Raw genomic sequence first — 22,511 nt, forward strand, 5'->3', positions numbered from 1 at the left:
AATAGGAGAGTAGGACAGAGCAAGGAGCAGAGAGAGAGAGAGAGAGAGAGAGAGAGAGAGAGTAGTCATGCAAGAAAGAAATAAAAGAAAGAAAGTTTATTAAAGTCTTCGGAAGACCGATGGGTCTTTGAGACTGAAAATCTTGATACAACAAACTGTGATAGTGGAGCTACTAAACGAGCGTCCATACCAATGCAAAAATGCAAAATAGCAGTACTAAGTCCTAAGTACAACATAGTCATGTTGATGGTCGACTATATATCAGTCTCAGAATCGTCATCAGTATCATCATCATCATCGGCAGCAACCAGATATCAAGATGGATGAGGCAGTGGAGGCAGGAAGTCAGCAATAGAGTGCTGTTGGCCACTCAGAGGTGCGGTCTTGGCACGTCTCTTGATTGTAGCTCTGCGTCTGACCAAGGCTATTGTGACCCCCGAAGGTCGGGCTCCAACTCTAAAGGAGGGGATGTCCCTGAGTGTGATCTGTGTGTCGATCCTCTGTCTGAGCTATCGGGTCAGAGGCTCTGGGTCACGATCATGTCGAGGCCTCGTCTCATGGGGGTCCATGTGATCTAGCTAAACGAACTCTGTGATAGAGCTCTGAGAGGGATCAGCCGAGGAAGAAGTCTGCTCCTATCTCCGTGCACGAAGTATCCTCTCGCGGTGTCTAAGTGCCTCATGAATGAAACCTGCCAAACACCGCTGGTCTAGGTAGGAGAGGAAACAGGCCAAAATCCCATAACTGTCCCTGAAGAGGCAGTGGAAACGCCCTCGGATCTCATAGTACACAGGACATCTGAAGATGAAATGCTCCTCTGTCTCAACCTCCTGCATGTCACACAGTGTGCATATCCACCTCTCCCTGGGTAGTCGCTCTGCTCTACCGCTCTCGATGCAAAGTCTGTGTGAAGAGACCCAGAACCGCCCAAGAGAGATCCTCAGCGAGTGGGGTAGGTGAATCTGTGTGTATCCTGGTGGGTCAATGAAATCCTCCGCTGTGATATGTAAGAAGTGGTCTCTGTAGAAGCTAAGCTTCACTGGGAGTTCACTCTGTCCCAACTAGGTCCGAAATGTGTGTAGCTATAGTAGATCCTCATGGATAACCTGGTTGACCTCGTGTGATAAGAGGGGAGAAAACAGAGCATCGATGCTATACTAGAAGGGAGGTAGTCTATCCATGTGGAGCCCCAATCGCTCAAACCATCTCTCTGCACGTGCATACCAGCACCTCTGGTCTCCTCCTGCTGCAAGTGCCATAGAGGAGGATAGAGCTATCCATGGTAGCCTGCTACGCCCCGAGCTATAATCCCCATAGAACATTAGTCTATTTTCAATAATCTACTTTATTAATTATTTAAAAATCTAGATCTTGTTTACAAAATATAGGAGGCCTTATTTAGAAATTTGGGTTTTCAATAAAGGATTCAAGATTCATGAATTAGCAATTTCCTAAACCCTACACCCTAAACTAAACCCTAAATCCTAAATCCTAAATCCTTAACCCAAACGCTCTAAACCCTAATCTTGACTCTCTAAATCCTAAACCCTAATCCCTAAACCCTAAACTCTAAATCCTAAACCCTAACCCCTAATCCCTAAACCCAAAATCCTAATCCATGCCCTCGATCTTTGTGTGGCATTGAGGCCCCTATCATTTGTAGACATAGAGACGCAATGATGCAAGAATGTTGAAGTATGGGTCATTGGCATGGTCATCGTCCATGTACATATGTTGTGACATATGTATATATGTTGCATACATGGGGTGGATGGTTTAGAATAGAGAGCTCTATCAAGGATTTTAAGTTGGAGTGCAACCCACAATAGGGTTCAATATATATTGCATCGTGTCATTTGTATTAGCCAACAAGTTAATGTCTCTTCCTCTCTCTTCTCTATGACTGTAGTGTGTGTGAGCTATGTGTTCGTTTTAGCATATTCATAGAACATGCTTACAACAGGATTGTCATTGCTGCCTCGACAAAGTGCTTGAGAGATTGCAAAGTCTTTAGGTATGGAGTCTTTTTTAATGAGTTGGTATTATTAATATTATCTCATTTGACACCAATTATAGACTCTATATGATTCCTTGATGCATCAATTGTTTCCATTAAATCATTGAAATTTTCAATTGGAATGACACTCTAATAAAATTAATTATGAAATTGCCAAAAACAATTTAGGCAATATTGAGGACATATCCTTAATCTAAAGAGAAACTTTGATTCAAATACTTATGTTTAGAGTAGCCCTAAATAGCTCCTATTTTAAAACTAACTCATGTTAAAAGTGTGTTTATATCAAGCAAATTATTTTAAAATAATGTTTTTTTAATTTTCTTTTTCATCTATTGGCTATAAACTCACAGTTCCTCCTTTTTTAGGACTCAACTTTTGATTGGCTTTCTTGCTATAAGATCTCACTAACTACATGGCTTTGATTTCCTATCATCTACCATTTACTCTCCATTAAAAATTTTAAGATTTGTGCATGGCTTCTACCATCTATGTGCTAGTTTGAGGTAAGTGAATGTACTTTTGTACAGCAATCTACATTCATATGTGTCAATTTGGGCTATTTTTGAGGCTACATTGGCATCTACCGTTTCTCTACATTGCATTTTGAGTTGCAATTAGTGGCACTAGATGAGAGTATTACCCAAGCCTCATATTGGCCGAGTCTTATGGGGCAAAGCCGTGCTTGGCCTAGAGACTTTGCCAAGATCAACTATTCTTACTACTACGATGCTAGAGTTCAAGGGGGAGACAAGCTTCTACTTGTTTTCTATCAAATGCCAATGGTGATTATAATGAATGGGCAATGTAAGGGCCAAAGAATGATGTCTAATATATCTTATTGTTTCAAAGAGATTGGCTCTATCTTTAATGAAGTCCAATATAGCATGAAGTAGGTCAAGAGCTTGCTTGAGCAGCGCCCGAGCAGCGGAGGCACTATGATTACAATGGAAGCACTATGATTACAATGGGGACACTATGGAGGTTAATTTTTTCTTTTTGACTTGAAATCTAGAGCTTTCATGAGCGTTATCAAATGATATATGTCGTAGACATGACCAGCTTTATAAGTCATTGCTTTTACTTAATTTTATACATATTATTTTAAGAATTTGAGCATGTAATAATATTTTTGTCCATATTGTAGGATGAAGCTTTGTGTGATGGGACTCAAGGGCCATTGCTTCCCCACTCCCATTGAGGATACTTTAGATGCATGTTGGTTAATGACATCAAGAAGTGTATAAGTCACATTTTTTTCATCTGCAATATCCACTCTTGATCATTTTAATATTCCAGTAGTCATGAAGAAACCTAGACATGAATGGGGAGATCGTGAATCCATATCAAAAACCACCACTTCTTATAAACTAGCTCATATATGTATTCTGAAGTGATCATGATTGGATACTCGATTGGTTACTCAACTTGTTCGCATAGTCATACTATGTGCTTTATAGGTTGAGATGTAATTGCAGAGAAGAAGGATGACAATCACATTGATATTTCTGACGATTGGAAGTGTTTTATTTGCACCCTATAAAATAGCATATACCATGAAATCTAGTGAAACATTTTCAAAAAGAAAAAGCATATAGGTAGACAAGAGAATGCCATGTTCTAGTAGACGCAATTATTGATACTTTGGGAGATACATAACAATTTTCTAAAAATGTCAATCAACGAGCATAAATTTGAATTCCCATTACTATAGGTAATAAAAGTATACTTCTTGACATTCATACATGACTATTTATGGAAGGCATAGGCTACATCTCACAAGAAAATTTTGAGACAATTGCCATGGTTAAAATTCAAACTAGCCACCCATCCTTTACTAGCCTCTTTCCTCCCTCTAACTAGCTCTTCATAACCTCCTTCTAGCTAGGCCTTTTTGCTTCCATCTTCCCTCTCTATGGTCCAAGTAAATTCTCTCTTACCCCTTTGACTCCCTCCCTTTCTCCTTTACCTCTCCAATAGACTTTTTAGCCTACCTCCCTTCTTATAATCCTTCCCCACCCTCCCTCCTTGCCCCTAGTTGTATGACTGTAGGGAGGAGGGGCGAATGAGGGGGGATAAGACGGCAATGGAAAAGAGAGAGAGAGAGAGAGAGAGAGAGATGAGCCTTATCCACATGTGGTTTTAATAATAGCTTTTTTTAAAAAATTTAAGTCAAGCCTGTGCATTTTAGGCTTAACAATTGAGCATGGGGAAAAGTCCTTTATGGATCCTTTTTCAAATACACACGTGGAGTTGTAAGAATAGGAAAAAATGTGTCTCAAATTAGTCCATAGTGTAAAATGTGTGTGCTAGAAGAAGATGTTTATAAAAATAGATGAAAAGAGGTAGCCTACTTTGCAAACTCAAGCTCCATGATGGAGCCCCTCAAAACTTTATTGATTTAAAAGTTGCTAGATTTGGGCCTCATGGATGCAATCAATGTGCCTCATGGGTGGATGAAATCAATGAGCCTCATGGATGCAATCAACGTGCCCCATGGGTGGATGCAGTTAATGTCCACAACTTTGCATTGGCAAAGTATATGCATAGAGTGCAAGATCTTTGCCTCCAAAGATATTATCCTTGCTCTAGTGACAATACATTAATTGAGCTTTTTGCACCTCATTCTAGATCCAAAACCATAACCCTTAGACTACCCAACACGACCATAATAGATGTTGCACATCTTCCTTGGAAACTTGCATAAAGGACACGACAAATTTATATCTAGCAACTTGGCCATCCTCCCTCTAATAGGCAACCATTGGTGAACGACTTTCCATGGCAAGAACCACGCACAACTAAAACGATAGTCTTTACACATATCACCATACATACTTCGCCACCATCCACAGCCCCTTCTGAGCTTCCATTTGGTGTTCAACCCCTCCATTAGAGATATCTCCTCCACCAAGGACCTATAGACAGGCATGGCAATAATTTTTCTCAAACTCGATCCCGTAAATATTTTGATCCACCAACCATTATAGGGAGTGTAGCTATTGGTTCACTTATCCTCAGCCAACGCCTCAAGACCTCCTCAACCACTCATAGCTCTAAGCATTAAGCTTGAACCCAGTCTAAAAGCTATTGATGAGGTTTTTGTTGATAGAGGCCTCAAGTAGGAGAAGGCTACATTACATTGCATGGGATGTGTTGCGAGTGCCAAAAGGTAAAGGGCCTTGGTATCCAATTTCGCAATTCAAAAGGAGGCATTGTTTGAATGCAAAGCTCCTTGGGTAGACATTACTAAATTGTTTCTAGATAGAGGTAGAGGTCGTGGGGTTGGGTCATGGAGATACATGGATTAATATGATAAGCTATTATCCTCCTTTCCATTGAAGTTTCCAATTTGTTGTTTCCATGTGGAAAGAGCTTGGGAGTTTGGAAGGGAAGGTCTTGAGAGGAGAAGGTAGCCCACTGGTAGGGTAGGGCAAGCTTACTAAGAGAGAGAGAGCTTCAAAGAAAGGAGATATGCCGTTGGGAGCTATTGGGGGCGATCAACATCATGTGGATTATGGTATTAAGAACGAGTGCCATAAAGGCACTAATAGGAAAGCTAAATTTTCATTGTGACAAAGTAGTGTTAGTCTACGTGTGCATACACTCCCCCGTTTGACTTGTTATGGTATGATTATTCATGACACCTACTGCTAGACAAGAATTCCACGCTATTCAAGGGACAAATAAAAATGAGTGGAAACAAGATGAATGCTCATAAAGCATTCAAAAGGCTTGCCTCAAATGCGTAGCTTGGAAGAGAGAGAGAGAGAGAGAGAGACGACTTCAATGTGAATGAAGGAGAAGAGGGGGAGAGAGAGAGAGGAGGGGGGGGGGGCTTGCCTTGATATAGAAAGAGAGAGAGAGGGAGGAATAGGTGGAGATAATCAATCATAAAAAACAAAAAACAGACAAGTGGACCAATCAACAATTCACAATAAAAACTTTTAAAAAATCAAAATTTTGCCCATCTCCAAAGCTAAAGCCTTCACAAAGGCCTACCCACAACAAGGCAAGCCAAAAAAAAGTTGTCATTGCTAAAGTCAACTTGAGTGGGCTTACTTTTTTTTGTAAATGGCCTTCAGTATATGGATGTCGTTCTTACACATTGTCAATGGTAGCTTCAAAAATTGATGTTGGTAGCTACAATTTGTATATTCTTGGACTAGTTTGTAGCTAAGTGGATAGTGGATCATAAAAACTACCAAATGAAACTAGTCACATTGTAAAAATTGTTTGTATCCATCAAAACTGTTGATAGGACTAGGACTAAGTTAGCGACTTGAAATGGCTTGAGTATATTGTATAAGTATATTTCATGAGGTTTGGTAAGTCAAGAGACTCCCTAACCTACCAAAAGGACTACAAATTGTCATTAGAAAAACTATCCTTTCTTTGGCCACATAGGGCACCTTCATTCAATATTTCTCAATTTCATTTAAGGCACCATGTCATTGGTTTTCGATGCAAGGAATCACTTATATTCCGATGGTTGTGGAAAGAGTGGTTTAGCTTGAGCCACACAGAGAAAGATTTAATACTTTTAGAAAGTCGGAGCTATGCAAGTCGTTCCAACAGGGAGTCCCCAATAATCATAATTGTTAGGTGCATGCAATATTATATTTTCTTCTCACTTGCACTGCAAGGGCACACGGAAGAGCTATCCTAGGTTGCCAAAACCAAAAAATCACACCTAGCATAGAGATATATATTAAAATTGATTTACTTATGATGCCAGTGTCATAATTTTGGCAATGATGTTATACTACTTTAGGTTCTTTCATTGAGCATGCACCCTCCAAGTGTTTCACGAATGTCTCTTATCTTTAAAATGTTAGCTTAATGAATTGAAAGAAGCTAGAAATGATCAATTGCTTTACGTGCAATAAAAGGATGCACACGTGCCACGAGAGATCAAAATACACCAAGTACTAATAAGAATAAGATACTAGTTTTCAATACCATAGAATTTGGCTCACGTAGGATTAAATTCCAACTGACGTAGACAACCTATCACTATATGCTTACACCGTTAGCAACTCCTATGACGTTAATGTGTTCAGTGGTAGGTGTACTCATAGAATCCAAGCTCCTGTTGAACTCGTCAAATTGGACCTTGAAAATGACATTTCATCCTTCCAAGACATCTCAATAGTCTCACTCCAATGACTATTATAGTAAGAGAGAACTTAATTGCAGCTATACTATTCATAAAGGCTTCCTTTATAACTATTCATTGATAATCCAATTCCAAACTAGCTACTAAGGCCCACCCCATATTTTATTACCAAACTAACACATAGGTCTTTGGAGTTCATGCAAAGAATTTATGTATCTAGATGAATCCAAGAACATGCCCAAACTCTAACCTCTAAAAATACGACTCAATCACGCATAGCAAGGACTAGCTACTATGACATCTCCGGCAATGTCATCAGTGCCCAATGGTATGTGTAGACCATAGTACATATGCTCTCTTGTAAAACAATTCAAACCATTAGTCTCGCATGCATATTCTGCAGTACAAGATATTTACATCTCAACCACGAAACACGGGTACAAACCGCAAACATAAAAATCGTGTCCACTAATCGCATCGCCTCACCTTGCTAGAGACAAATGACAGACTCAGCCACAAAAAACACTTGCACAGAGAAGTGAGCTAATCAAATTAAGCCTTATAAACCACGACTTTTAACAAGGCATGTCAGGCTCATGAAACAGTTCCTAGGGAACTGGTTCAGTAGATAAGCTACTAGGATTAGGAAGAAATAGAATATGCCAATGGCAGAGATCTTTGGACAGAAACATAATAGTAGACAAACCTTACCACTAAGCACAAATATTTGCTTCATCCTTTGACTCAGTGATTCCAATGTCATGCAAAGATCTTATCAAATTTGGTCAAATTTCCATTTTACTATTCATGAATAATGGCCGTCTTGCTATCATTTCATTGCATAATGGAAAGATTTGAACTTGTATGTGATTTTAAAGCATGCCCGTGAGGGCTTCATGTTTTTCTTTCATTAAAAGTTTAAGTTAGGAGTTCTTTACACTGCCATTCCCCCAAAAAATGATAATTTACTGGAACAAAATATCATTTTCAAGGCTTCCCAAGAGATGCACACCTTGCAAAAGATATACAGTGTTTAATTCCTCTATATTGGATCTATCAGAACACACATTTACAGAGTTCAAAAGTTGCCTTGCACAATTAATGTCGATATGTTCTCACAACTTGTTCGATCCGTCGTCGACACAAGGGACAATTCAAAAGTTGTGTAGAGCATGATGTGCAAGAACACATATGGCCACACCTTCATTTAAACATGAGAAACAACAAGTAAGAAATTGCATGTTAATCAATACTTAAGTCTCTCTCTCTCTCTCTCTCTCTCTCTCTCTCTCTCTGTCGCCTCTTTCTGGACCCTTTTTTTCTGCTGTATCTGTTGCTGAGCTGCTGGTGTATGATTCTGTTTAAATAGCTTTACCTCTTGCCCTAAAAGTCGCTCCGAAAATGCCACTTTACATTCTTCATATTCCTCAAAGGGTCCATCATCATCTTGCGACTCATCCATTCAAGATCTGGCTGCATCTTATCGTAACCAATAAAGATGCACTGCTGGTCTTATAATCAAGCTCTTTTTCAACTCCTTTGGTAGATGAGCATGATGAGGCATAGGGTCTTAGGTAATCTAATATGCAAACAAATTAATTACATAAAGGACAAAGCAATGGCCTTATAAAGGCATGTGTTGACACGTGTACACAAGAATAGTACCATACACATGACCTAGTAATCATTATCATGGAATGTAAGGACAGAACCACCCTCCTAGTAGTCTTTCCAGGGCCCAGTTTTTTGCAAGGAGATGAAGAGGGGGTGGCTAGGTGGTAGGGGCTTGAGGACAACACTTATGGTTTGGCAGGGGGAGCCTGCTGGCTGCCTTAACAATGGTCTCACAATGACAAATGGGCTCTGATTGTGCAAGCAGCAAGTGGCATGGCTCAAATGGCACAGGGTTGATGCCATCACATGATGGCAGTGGCTCCTACAAGATATGGAACTCATGGCAGGGGTTACTTGTCCTATCCGTGGGGTTGCACACCAATTGTTGCAAATTAATTCTTGGCGTTGGCTTCCGAGTGGTGGATGAAGGAATTACAATGCACATAGGGTGGCACCCATACATATCAGCATATGGGGGTAATGGATTAGGCATAGGCCTCAAAACGCCTTGGATTTTTTTATTTTTTATTTCAAAGAAAGGAACCTTCTATTAATGCTTAAAAGATTTCATACAAGACAGCAGCCCCGAAGGTGCTGAGTATGGGAAAAAACCGGAAAAGGCTGAAAGAAAGAAATCGGCCTGTTCCAGAGAAGCCCAGCTCACTGCCTAGGGGATCTCTGGAACTGGGGCTAACAGCCAAGTGGGGGGACTATACAGCCAACGAATCCCTCGCGGAGTGAAGATGTAGAAAACACCTGCAGGCCAAGCCTTGCAGAAACGAGCACGCCTCTCAATAGTCGCCCTAGAGCCTGGAGCCCCATGCTCCCAGTCGCCTTGGATAATTTAATATGCAACCAATTGGAAAGAGCGAGATTCATTTATTTCTCTTTTATTATACAATAAGAGACATCACTGGCATTTTTCGGCTCCCTACTGGCTGCACCCTCTTCCTTCCTTCCCCTACGTCTCTCCTCCTCCCTGCCTCCACTCATCAGCCCCCCCTGGCGTAGGCATTGTTGCCACGATGTCACGACCTCACAGGATCTAAGCCTATCGAAACCATGGTCTACAACACCAGAATCATGTGCAGGAAACTCACCTCCCGACCATGTTGATCTAGACTTGATCAGCTGCACCGAGAACCTCAGGGAAACTGCCATCCCTGCAAGCCAAACCTCACCCTTGGCATCCCGTACCGCCTGGTGTACAGTTGTGCTGGTAGCTCCTAGCTCTGCTCCCTCACTGACCTGGCACTCCCTTTATAGCCTTAGGGAAGAGTCCTCACTAAGAAAGCTTAGAAAAGCGCACAAGCACCAAGAAAAGCAAAAAAGCAATCTTGGTGACCCATGTTCCCACGGATAGCACACTAGCCTGTCATCTGCCTACCTGTCCCTAGCGTGCACATGACATACTCCCTTCCTCGAGCTCACTCCTGAGCTCATAAAAACTCAGAAGTAGTCAATTTGCTAGAAACAACTCACTATTGGTAGAAACTTATAGACTCAAGGACAATCCTACCAAGAGATCCACTTGCTCAAAAACATCAGATGAGGATGAAGTCCTGGTCAAAAAACATCATCTTTGTCAAATGAACCAACTAGCAACTCTACTTTGACAATGCTACCAATACCTAAGGTAGGCACATGCTACCAGTACACAAGCTAAGCAACAACTGCCCTCAAGAGTTATGCCCAAAATATATGTCACGTGACTTGCTTCTTTTAATCTTGCTGTCCTTTACACTGGGAAACCATATACTCAGAGAAAACCCAGAATCTTCTATTGAACCACAAACACAACAGTAGTCTCTTCCCAAACTTGGAAGTGAAATTGAATCTATACTTTCCATACCTAGAAGTGAAATCACGTTTGACTTCCCAAAACCGGTTGAGTCATATATATGCTTTTCAACCTCGAAAAGCGTAGTCTAGGGTCCTAACTCAAAGCGAAAATGACCGGTCAATCTTTAAGAAAGTTGAGTATCAAGAACCCATATTTCAACAAACATTATAATGATTCAAGCTAGCATCTCAGATAATATTTAAGCTAGCATCTCAGAATTATCTGTATAAATAACCTATCTTCCAAGAAAGGAAAAAGATAGCCGTGTGTTCGTAGGCGCAGTCCTAAATAAATCTGCATGCTCTGGCATAACCCCACAGCATGTGATGGATCATGGCATCCCATACCACCATAATACACCAAACATGAGAAGAAACGATTTATTGAATTCAGCCCAAAATCGGGTGGGTACAAATAAAGGTCGAGATGCCAAGAGATCAAGTCCGAGATCTCTTACATTTATAAAGAACATGGCGTTGACGCAATGCTTCTAAGACACATTCTTGACAGTTGTCACAGTGTGGGCCTTCAGTTACGTACTTCTGATTCTGTGGAGTTGTATAATATCTAAGAGATTCCCAAAGCTCTTCTTGCAAATTCTCCATCTCCTAAAGGACAGATTCCGATCTTCGTGGAATGAGTTTTGAGGTGATATCGTCTCCTCCAATTCCACAAGACAATAATCCAAGGAAGGAATCTTGTTGATGTGGTGGCTCTCCATTGCCAAATATTGCAAGCTGCAAGCTGCTTCAATTCTACCCACCAAGAAGGAAAATCGTCCACTAGAAGATGCTAGCTGAAAGGAATGGTAGAGGAGGAGAAGGAGGATAGCACAGGGGACAAAGAATTCAGCCGGGAAGACCAAGCAGCTATAGACCTTGCGCTGAAAAGAGACAGGTAGAGATGGCAAATCACAAGAGAATCTCAGCTAGAGCAGCTAGCAATGATGGCAAACTCTGAGAGGAGGATGCTTGGGTCTAGAAGTGTGGAGGAGCTGTAGATTTCAGTAGGGTTGTTGCCATGGAAGAATGTTAGCACTTAGCCCTAGTATGGCCTTGTAGGCTAGTCTTAGGACTCAATCAACCCTTAGGTTGACTTCATTGGTCAACCATATGGTTGACTTCGGGGCCATATAGGCCACCCCTTTGTACTTTCTCATCATCCATTTTGCAAGTACTCACATTTGCTTCAGCTTGTTGTTTGCTCCCTTGCACTCCACTCCCATTCCATTGCTTCCCACACGCAACAGTGGTATCAAAGCAAGTTCTCTTGCTCTAGCCTGCCTCCCCTCGTGCTCAACCATTGCTCCTACCTGCCATTTTGCTCCAACTCAAACGAATTCACATCCTTAGCTGACAAAATCACAAACTACTGCAAATCTTCAGCAAATTGCGAATTGGATCCATACCTGGAATTTGCCACTCTAGCATACCTCGCATCACTTCAACCACGATCAAGATTATCCACAATAGGCTATCACGACCTCACAGGATCTAACCATATTGAAACCATGGTCTGCAACACCAGAATCGTGAGCAAGCAAGTCGCCTCCCAACCATGTTGATCCAGACTTGATCAGCCCCACCGAGCCCATGCTAGAGAGCTTCGTGGAATCTGCAAGCCAAACCTCATCCTTGGCGTCCCATACAGCCAGGTGAACCATTGCACTGGTAGCTCCTAGCTCTGCTCCCTCACTAGCCAGTGTGAGCAACTATGGCCCTCACACTCCCTAAATAGCCTCAAGGAAGAGTGCTCGCCAAGAAAAGCCAAGAAAAGAACAAGCAGCAAGAAAAGTGAAAAAGCAATCCTGCTGACCCATGTTCCCACGGATAGCACCCTAGCCCATCATCTGTCTGCCTGTCCCTAGTGTGCACATCACACGCAAGCAGCCCGCACTGCCCAAGGAAGGGATCGTGCTGTTTCACGACCGCTTTTCCAGCCCGGTGCTGCTGATTTTGGGACGCGTCTCAGCCCTTAGCCCACCCGAGCGGTCTCCCGCCCTTGGGCAACATTGCAACGCCCTTTGAAAGACCCTTTGGCAATGTGATTCGGCGTTTTGCAGAAGCTGTCCAGCCCTGGTTTGTGTGGAGAAATCAGCCCTTCTCATATTCTTTCGGCATTTGCAGCTTCCATTTTGGGAGCTGGGTTCTAGACGGGTTCTTTTGTGGCTGAGCTGGTGGCAAGTTGCTTTGTTCCCTTGGCTTTTCACAGCACGTTATATCTTTGAGGCTCCAACATTGACGATCCACCTTTGAGAGAACTTCTAGGCTGTTCTTCCCCTGCTGTACAGCCTCCTTTTCTGACACTTTTGGGCCCTTATTTGACCCCTTGGAGAATACCTAGCAGGCCGGAGTCTCTAGCAAGTGTGGCAAGTTCTTTTGACGTTTCACTCCTCCTTCCCCTTTTTTTGCACTTTCTTTCACTCTTGGCATAGGGCTTGCACCAGCTGGCCTTCACCAAGCGCTGTTCTTTCCTTTCTTCTTTCCGTCCCTTTCCTCATCACGTGGGTGCAGTTTTTTGCTCGTCTAGGGGTAAGAGAACTTTGGTGGTGACCGTGGTTTGGCTAGAGGGGCTCTATGGCAGCACCATTGAATCCCCCAGCCGCTCTCTCCGGATGATAAGCAACAAGTGAAGAAGGCAGTGCAGTCACTCTAAGACAGGGTGGTAGTGTGTAGAATAGTTGGCCTCACACACACGAGGAGACAGGTGCGAGACTGGATTCAAGCAAGCTTGGCACTAGAAGGGGACCACATCAAGGAGGTCACCATCTATGGGAGAGTTGTTTTCCTCCTCCAACTAAGCTCCCCCCACTCGGTGCATCTCTTTCCTTGGCACCATGGTTTCACAGCGGAGGACATGGACTTGACCCATCATATCCCTCGTTCTCCAGTGACACTTTGATTCCTAGGCCTCCTACAGGAGTATAGAGCCATCCTTCCCTCCATCGATCGGGTCTTTGGTACCGTGCTGGAGTCCCCCACGCAGACTACAGCTTCAATAGTGGCAGATGATGGTGTCCTCCGCATCAAGATGGTCGTAGAGTGCCCATAGTCTCTTCCGGAGGTCCTTGAGACCCTCGAGGGGGGAACGCTCCAACAGAGACTAGAGGTATCTGGAGCGTCTTCGCTGCAGGCAGATGGGCCACCTACTCAGAGATTGCACCAGAGATCAAAGTCAGGGTCAAGCCTTCTCCCCCTCAGCAGGACGGGCAGCAAAGGGAGCCTTAGGCAGACAAGACCCAACGGCCCTATTAGCAGCAGCAGCAAGAGTCCCAGATCCCTAGGATGGAGCCCTCAAAGGGAAGATGGACTAAGGTGCAAAAGAAGAAAAAGAAATCGAGCCCGTGGGCCGCTCAGCAATGACTGGTGGACATCCTCCTCCCCCTCCCACCCCCCCCCCCCAACTCCGGACCCCTCCCCCTCTAGGCACCTGCCACCCTCCCCCAACACCTCCACACACCCCCCCCCCCGCGTTGCAACAGGTTCACCCGTCCTCCCGCCTCTTGTATTACTTCTGGCCCTAGCCCCTAGGTGAGGGCAAGGCCGTTCCCTCTCCCCTCTGCCTCTCCTCGATTCAGCAGCCCCCTTTGCCTCCTTTGCAGGACTCAACCTCTCTAGGGGGCAATAGTCCATGTCCTGACCTCCCTCTGCCTAGTGACTTCTAGAGGCTCGGACCATTGAACTACCTCTAGATTTCGAGCATGTATCCCATGCCCCTAAAGTTGACAGTCTTGATACTGCAGCTCCGTAAAGGGGGCTCGATCAATGTGGTTGGCTCCCACACGCATCCTTTTTGGGTTCATGAATTCGCCGCCAAAGTGGGCACCGACAATGTTTGATGGTATGATGGATGATCAACTCTATCGGATGATGGATGATTGGATGGGCCCGTATGGGGTGGATATGTGGCTCAAGTATGGGGCCTCTGCTCACTTTCAGCTCGGCTTTACTCCAGAGAGATTGGGCTTTGATTTGGCACTAGGATTGATTTGCCTGCCCCCCCCCCAATAGTACTCACGCAACTGCATTAAGCCATATATAGAATCTACCAAACCAATATGTTTCCGTCCAAAGCTATGGACACAATACAAAAGATAGACCCACAGTCCCACCAAATCGTGGTCCTCTAATCTTACCACAAGGTTCAGACTCTCCGTCCAGATCTCAGCACCTTGCTGCCCTCGTAGACATCCTAGGGTTAGCCCGAGCGTATGTAGACTCTCCGTCCAGATCTCATCAGCTTGATGCCCTTGTTGACAGCCTAGGGTTCAGCCCTGTTTAGAGCTAGGTCTGCAGCACCTTTGCTCTTGCTTTGCCTCTTGGATGTAGGCCCAAGGAAGGGGCACTGGCTGCTGCTTCTGCTCCTCTGATGGCTGACTTGCTGGATGTGTAGTATGCCCCCAAGGGGCTCCAAAATGACCGACCAGCAGACCCACATCCTGGCCGACTCAGCCTGTCATAAAACCAAACCCCCCTTGGGGCCTTCAAAACTAGGGCATGTTCCCTCATTTCCACGTGGGGGCCTAGCCCCTATGCAGGCCTGCCTGGCCGACTTGTGCCCTGCCTCCCCACCGACCTGTGGGGCTATTTATAGCTGGGCCTTTGGCCCTTCATTCCTTGCAGGGCCCCAGCCCCTTGGTCTGCACCATCCGGGGCCTGCTTGGCTGGCTCCAACCATCCCAACCAGCCCCTCTTCTGGCCACCTTTGCTGCTGTTCTCCCCACCTAATCCTGGGCCTGTTGCAGGCCATATGCCTGCCCACAATCCATGCCACAAGTGCGCCTCTGCCATGGGATGATTGCACTTCTTGTTTGCTGTGAGGTGCTGCCCATGTGGCAGCCCCCTCTCTCTCTCTCTTCTCTGGGCATATCCTGCCCTAGGTCTCCCTCCCCCATGCTCTCCTCATTTGGGGGCTTACAGATGGGGAGGTGACCTTTCCAACACCCCCTCTCACAAACACATCTTGGCCCAATGCCAACACGTCGATGAGGTCACCCCAACAGCTCCCATGATGAGCAATTTGGTGTCGATTCTAGTTCTTGGGTTTTCAACCAGTGGCTCCTGCTCCTCCAAGTCTGGTCCTGCACAAGCAAACCATCTTGGTACACAGGTCCATCCAAGGTAGCACCATGCTCCAGTTGTCATCATCTTCCAGTTGTGCCTCTCATAATGAGTGAACAACCTGGAGTCTTCCAAGCACCATGCTCTCAGGGTCTGTTTCAACCCGTCCTTCCTCTGGCAAGGTCCGCAACAAAAGAACCATCTCGAGAAATGACATCCCAAGAATATCTCCAGATCACCTAGACCATGAACTCTCACTAAGCTCTCAAGCAAGTACTTTTTTGGCTTCAGTACACCTTGTCCATAATCACCTTCCAACAATATGCGTCCAAGATTTGAAGAAGCACCCACACTTCCCCTTCCGCCTTCAAAGAAGGCCCATTCCTTCCAATCTCGCATTACCTGAGACATATGAAGAGCAGATTCTCTCCACAGCATGCTATAAAGGCACAATTAATGACATCAAGTACATACCAAAACGTCGTACATGTGTGCTTTCTCTAAAAGCAACCCATGCACTGTGTAATCCTTTAATGACCCCCTTTGAATTACAACATCCATCTGAACTTGAAACCCTAGGGCACTCCATGGAATTCACCCTAGTGTCAGTATCAACAGCCACGCACCTAGAAGAGTCCACGCACTCCATGCTGTCCTTCACCTTCACAAACATCTCTTACTCCCCGTCGGCCCACATCTCGAGTTCAAACATCTTCACCGTGACTTCTAGGTCAGCATATAGGACCTCAATAAAACATGGAGATGTCACCAAGAACAGTTCTTCGATTACCACATTAGCTTTAGCTTTAGCTTTTGTATCATCATCTGAATCGGAGTCCAACTCCTTGTTCTTCTAATCCACCTTCTTGGCAAAATGGCTTGGCTCGTCACAATAGAAGCACTTCTTCTGCTGCTTCCTCTTCTTGAAGTGTCCTCCTCATCTCCAGAACCATCCTTATTAGGCTTGCCACTGCTAGGCTTGCCTTGTCCTTTGCCGGCTTTATCCTTGGCCAGCAACGCCTTGTCGTTCATGTCTTTGTTATAGAGCTTCTCGCTAGCTTCTTCATGTAGCAGTAACGGACCCAACTCCTCAAAAGACAGAGGTTTGATCCTCTGTCCTATTGTTGTCACAGTTGTAGCAAAGCTCTTGAAACTCCGTGGTAGCATCCCAAGTACCATCAAGGCCAACTGGCTTGAGTCTACCTTCTGACCAACCGATGCTAGTCGATCCCTCACCACCTTGACCTTCGTCAAGTGGTCATGTACCGAATCTCCCTCATCCATATCCATGTTGTAGAGTTGATGCTGAAAAGTCAAGATCTGAGATGTATTATCTGTCTCATACAAATCCTTCAGAATGGCTATTGAACGTGTCAGTCATCTGGATATGAGCAATCACACAGTCCGACGTAGTCCCTAAGACCAATGCCAGGGTGTGGGCATCTCTATCCTCCCATGCTTCGAGTTTCGCTCCATCTACTGGTATAAGTATCCTCCCCTTTTTGTCCACCGTATCCTCTGGCTTTGCCTCCACTCCTGTTGTCAGCTTCCACAGTTTTCGAGCCACTAAATGACTCCGTATCTTCACCTTCCAAATAGAGCCATCCAGTTTCCCAGACTCTCCTAAGTTAGGGATGGTGAAAGAAGGAACTCAACTGGAGGAGGAGGATGGGAGAGCAATGGTTGAAGAGGCCTCTGCTTTTGAAGTCGACACCTCCGCTGCTAAACCACACGGAAAAATCAAAAAGCAAACTGCACCGTCTGTAGACAAGCACTCTGTAGACATCTAACCGAACCTAAGTCGCCCTCCTTCTCGCAAGAGCACAATCCTCCAGTTGTGGAAGTGGATTCCCTAGAGCCTCGAATCAGGGTCGTCCAACAAGGTCTCTGCCTTCAAGCTCCCACACTTGTGAGCCTCCTACTTGGGTTGTCATGAGGGCGTGAGTTTTGATACTCACATGTGGCCTCGACCCTAGTAATCAAGTGGCGAGGTCACAGGATGAGGGTGTGCTAGTTCCCCCTAGGAAATTGTGCCTTGGGGCAATTGAAAGGTTTAGGGCCAAGAGGGACCCAAAAACCTTAGGGCTTTTAAGTTGGTCGTTGGTGGGCTTCTAAAAATGCCCCATTAGAGGGGCCCTAGGAGCAAATGAGACCCTTGGGGGCAACCCAAGGCATGGGCTGCCACATGGCAAGCCCATGCAAACCCTCTTTGGAAAGGAAGGCCTTAGAAGGCCTCAGGAGGAAAAACGATGACGGGCGCACGTAATGGGGAGAGCAAAGAAAGGAGACAGAGGATCATCTTGGAGGTAGTGGATGGCTATGGCACGTACGGCAAGCAACACGAACGGAATGTGAAGAGCAGGGTCTCGTAGCTCAAATCTTGTACGACAAGAGGGTACGGGACTGGCACAAAATTCAATGTACATGCTGGTACGAGATTGGACCAAAATTCCACGTACGGTCTGGTACAAGACTGACACAGAATTCCAAGTCTGGGCTAGTAAGGGACTGCAAGCACGGTGCTTGTGTACGATCTGTGTGTACAAACTACGGTACGTATGTACGGATGATCGTCAATCAGATCTCAAAGTACGGATGGATTGCAAACAGTTTGTTTTCCAGTATAAGAGAACAAGCAGTGTGCAGAGTTCTCTTCCTCTGACCTGAGTTGCTAGGATAGGGAGTGTTTACTGCATGCGGAGGCGGCTTGGTTGTATCAAGAGAGTTTGATCCAATAGAAGTGTGTTTACTCCATTTTCTAAGTGTGTTCGTCATACGGTTCTTCTCCGATAGCTAACCCCAACCTCCGAGTGTTTTATATGTTGGCACCTATTCTACAATCAAGCACACTCTCCTTAAGACTGCAAGAGCGAGCATCGTCACCCAGCATGGGGTCAAGTTGTAAACCTAGCACTTCTGAGTTGGCACACTCTCCTCAGGACTGCAAGAGCGAGCATCGTCACCCAGCACGGGGTTGTGTTGTAAACCGAGCACTTCTGAGTTGGCCGGGTGAAGGATAAAGTATAGGACTTTCATTACTCCTTCTAGGAGCAAAAAGGAGTAGATGTACACACTGGTAGAAGAGCCTATTACACTACACTCTAAAAATTCCAATAGAAAATATTCAATATGCACTGAGAATTATCAGATTACAAAGCTTTCCAAAAGTGAGAAGTTTATATAAGAAGCTTACGGCACAAAAACAGCATTATATTCTTGCTCCAAGCAAATGACACATAAGTCAGGCACAATGTTATCCCTTTTGGATCCAGTCACATCATGCTCTAGATATCTCGCTGTTGCGTCCCCCTCGCCTGCAAGAAACTAATGCATCTATTGGTATATGCATATTTTGTCAATCAACGCTTCTACAAAAAGAAAACCATCATTGATTATAAGAATACAAGCTAAAAACCATTCTACAACTGTGGAATAACAGACAGTAAAGCATTTCTGATCTTGCCTTCTTGTTCCCGACGTTCACGTCGCTGTGCTGCAGCTTCTATGACTCTACAAAAGAGCAAGTTGTATTATCCAAGGCTTTAGCTTCCTGAAATGTGAACAAGCCCAAACCAAATCTACAAAGCATCTAAAATAATTTATGATAGGACCCTCACCTCCTATTGAGAGCAGCTCTCCTCCTCCTTTCAAGAAAATACTTGATGGCATGAGAGGTCATAAGGTAGATTCCAAAAGCTGTAAAGCCCAGGGACATATACTTATACCACCTGGAATGACAGCACAAACAATCACATATATGCATGAATGTCCCAAGAGCTTCACTCATTGAAACACAGACGATATGAAACACACCTAGACCATCTTCCAAGATTGGCTATAAGCTCATCGATGCTCTTTGGAGACACATAAAAAGGGCCTTTGTGTGGCTTCTGAATGCGTAATGTCCCTAGATCATCTCGAACAGCCTGGTTTGAGCCCATAACCAAAGAAGGTAATGAATGAACTTAAGTAACACCTGCAATGAGGTGAAACACAAGGAAGAAAGCATGCTTGCAAACTAGCCAATGTGAATTTAAATTAAAAATCCAAACAGATAATGGGTACCTCCCTTTATCCAAATCAAATGTTTCCAACATATTGAAAACCATAATTAAGTAAATTATGCGAGTTGACTGTTGAAATATTAACCCCGAATTTACTAATAAAAAACATGTTCCCTCATTCGCTACTGTAAAAATCATAAGCAAAGCAGCTTCAAAAAAGGGGCCAATCTGACAGTTTATTAGTTCAAGAAAAGATAAAATGATGGAAGCAAGAAGAACAGCAGCATTGTGTTCATCAAGAAAACATAAAATGATGGAAGCAGCAAGAACAGCACCATCCAAGGGGTTGCATGCAACATACATAATAGTCATAAAGTGTCAAAACTTAATCACAGTTGAAGGGTCGAATGAGAGAGAGAGTGCAGATAGCAAAGGGTCGCAGAAGAACACCTGTCACGTCAAACTTAGATAAACCAAAAACAAAGGAGTACAAGGTACAAGTACCTAGACCTAGGACTAAGTGTCCTAGGTGTCACATAGGACTAAGTGTCCTATGTGGCCTAAAAGACACTATATGATGATTCAGTGAGGCTACACACAGCCCGGTTTTTTTCGCGTAGGCGTAGGACTTGGAGGCCTACTCCAAGCATTCACTGAGGGAGACCCAGAGATGGATTGGAGTCTTCATGGGATTCACTAGCAGATGATCAGAGTAGTGGGACGTTTGGGAAAGGAGTGGCACATTGACCCTCCCAATATCTTAGAGCAGGATGCCCCCATATGGCTCCTCTGGCTTTGGGAGGGTAGGCCCTTGAGGGAGCTCCAGTGGGATCCGGGAGAGTGGTTTTGGCCCTCCAGGGGCGGCCTTGCCGAGTAGGTGGACGAGGTGCCCTCATTTTCCTACACCACACGGATTGGCAGGAGGGTTCAGATGGACTCTTCGATGTGGACCCCTTCAAGGGAGAGGCATTGGGTGGCCCAGAGTGCCCCGAGATGTCCGTTCCAGGTTTTGGACGCGGTTATGGTCCAGTTTGCAGCCGAGAAAGATATCCTACTTTTGGCTGGCCGCCATAAGTGTCTTTATTTATGCCTACAAGGCACATACCATGGCCTATAGGGCATCACTAGAACCACCAGAGGATGGTCTACAAACCCCCCTCCATGGGATGGGCTGAAGCACTCTGGAAACGTCTCAGAATACCTGGTATTTTCTAGTCATGGTGACACATGTTCATCCAAAAGGATATAGCCACCTATGAATGTACGGATGTCAGATCATGTAACAAAGGGAACCAAGTGTAAAGCCTGTCGAAAGACTTCGAACTTGGGACGAGGAAGTGCCTTTGTAAACATATCTGCTATGTTGTCCTCTGTGGGAAGATAGGACAACTCTATGTCTCCTACTGACAACCGCTCCCGAACATAATGATAGTGAACTTCAATATGCTTGGTACGCGCATGAAACACTGGGTTAGGCGCAATGGCCAAAGCACTCTGGCTATCAGTGTAGACAATAGAGGAGGATGTCTGGCGAATACCAAGATCTGTAAGTAACTGTCGAAGCCAAACACACTCTACTGTAGCGGTGAAAGTTGCCCTGTACTCAGCCTCACAGCTAGACGTGGCAACTGTTGGTTGCTTCTTGCTGGGCCAAGAGATACATGAATTGCCAAGCAAAAAACAATTGCCAATATTTGACACTCTGGTGTCGGAACATCCTGCCCAGTCACTATCCGTGTAAGCATGCATGGTAAGTGAACCCTGATCACCATAGAAGAGGGCTAAATCCTGAGTGCCTCTGACATATCTAAAGACTCTCTTCATTGCCTGCCAATGCTATGAACTGGGCATGTGCATGAATCTGCTGAGCTGAGATACTGCATACTGCAAGTCAGGTCTGGTGTGACATAAATAAATAAGGCATCCAACAGCCTGCTGATAAAGAGTGATATCGCATGGTGGGCTCCCATCATGAGCTGAGAATTTGAAGCCAGGGTCCACTGGAGTAGAGATTGGCTTGCAATCCTCAAACTGAAAACAATCAAGGAGCTGTCCAATATACTTGGAATGAGACATCATGATACCCCCCTCAACATGAGCAAACTGAATGCCCAAATAATAATGGAGCTGTCCCATGTCTTACATGTCAAAAATCTGCTGCAATTTGCTGAGTATCTGGACCCGTGATGAGCATATCATCCACATATAAAATCAGCACTAAAAAATCAGATCCACTCCCACGGACATAAAGAGTGGGTTCTGTGGGACTCTTCTGAAAACCAAGGAGTAAGTGTGCATGAATTTTGGCATACCATGCCCTGGGTGCCTGCTTCAAACCATAAAGGGCTTTTCTAAGCCGGCATACCTTATTTTCAGAATTAACAACCTCAAAGCCAAGAGGTTGTGTGACATAGACTTCTTCCGACAGATCCCCATGAAGAAAAGCAGTTTTGATGTCAAGCTGGTGCACTTGCCAATGATGATGGGCTGCAATGGCAATGACACATCTAATGGTAGTAATCCTGGATGTGGGAGCAAATGTCTCCTCAAAGTCAATGCCTTGTTGTTGGGCATACCCTTTTGCAACAAGACGGGCTTTGTATCGATCTATGCTGCCATCAAATTTCCTTTTTAATTTGTAGACCCACCGCGTTCCAATGGCATGCTTGCCGGGAGGGAAATCTACTATTTCCCATGTGTCATTTTTGGCAATAGATTGTAACTCAGCTCTCATTGCATCCATCCACTCTTTGCTGTCAAAAGCATCTTTATGGCATAGAGGCTCTTCATTGCAAGCTGTAGCAAGGAGTGCAAACTCAAGAAAGTGACCATGCTATCTATTCCCTGATCTTGT

The 22,511-nt window shown here is 44.6% G+C and overlaps 1 protein-coding gene across 2 annotated transcripts in view; it reads right to left on the bottom strand.

Moving 5' to 3' along the window:
- Positions 1-7,971: 7,971 nt before the first annotated feature.
- DAL1 (E3 Ubiquitin ligase family protein) overlaps positions 7,972-22,511 on the bottom strand; it is a 36,479-nt gene continuing 21,939 nt past the window's right edge. The window contains exons 7-11 of one of the 2 annotated variants that reach the window (XM_087389347.1): positions 19,467-19,579; positions 19,271-19,381; positions 19,117-19,163; positions 18,847-18,967; positions 7,972-8,337 (exon numbers count right to left, since the gene is read on the bottom strand). In XM_087389347.1, the coding sequence (XP_087245473.1) occupies positions 8,235-8,337; positions 18,847-18,967; positions 19,117-19,163; positions 19,271-19,381; positions 19,467-19,579 (495 nt within the window). In that variant the 3' untranslated portion in view covers positions 7,972-8,234. The remainder of the gene's footprint in view (positions 8,338-18,846; positions 18,968-19,116; positions 19,164-19,270; positions 19,382-19,466; positions 19,580-22,511) is intronic. The other variant, XM_087389346.1, reaches the window with a different exon arrangement.

Source organism: Dipteris shenzhenensis, chromosome 18 (assembly GCF_047967505.1).
Source record: "Dipteris shenzhenensis isolate YYH24624 ecotype China chromosome 18, Dip_SZ_1.0, whole genome shotgun sequence".
Classification (NCBI taxonomy): domain Eukaryota; kingdom Viridiplantae; phylum Streptophyta; class Polypodiopsida; order Gleicheniales; family Dipteridaceae; genus Dipteris; species Dipteris shenzhenensis.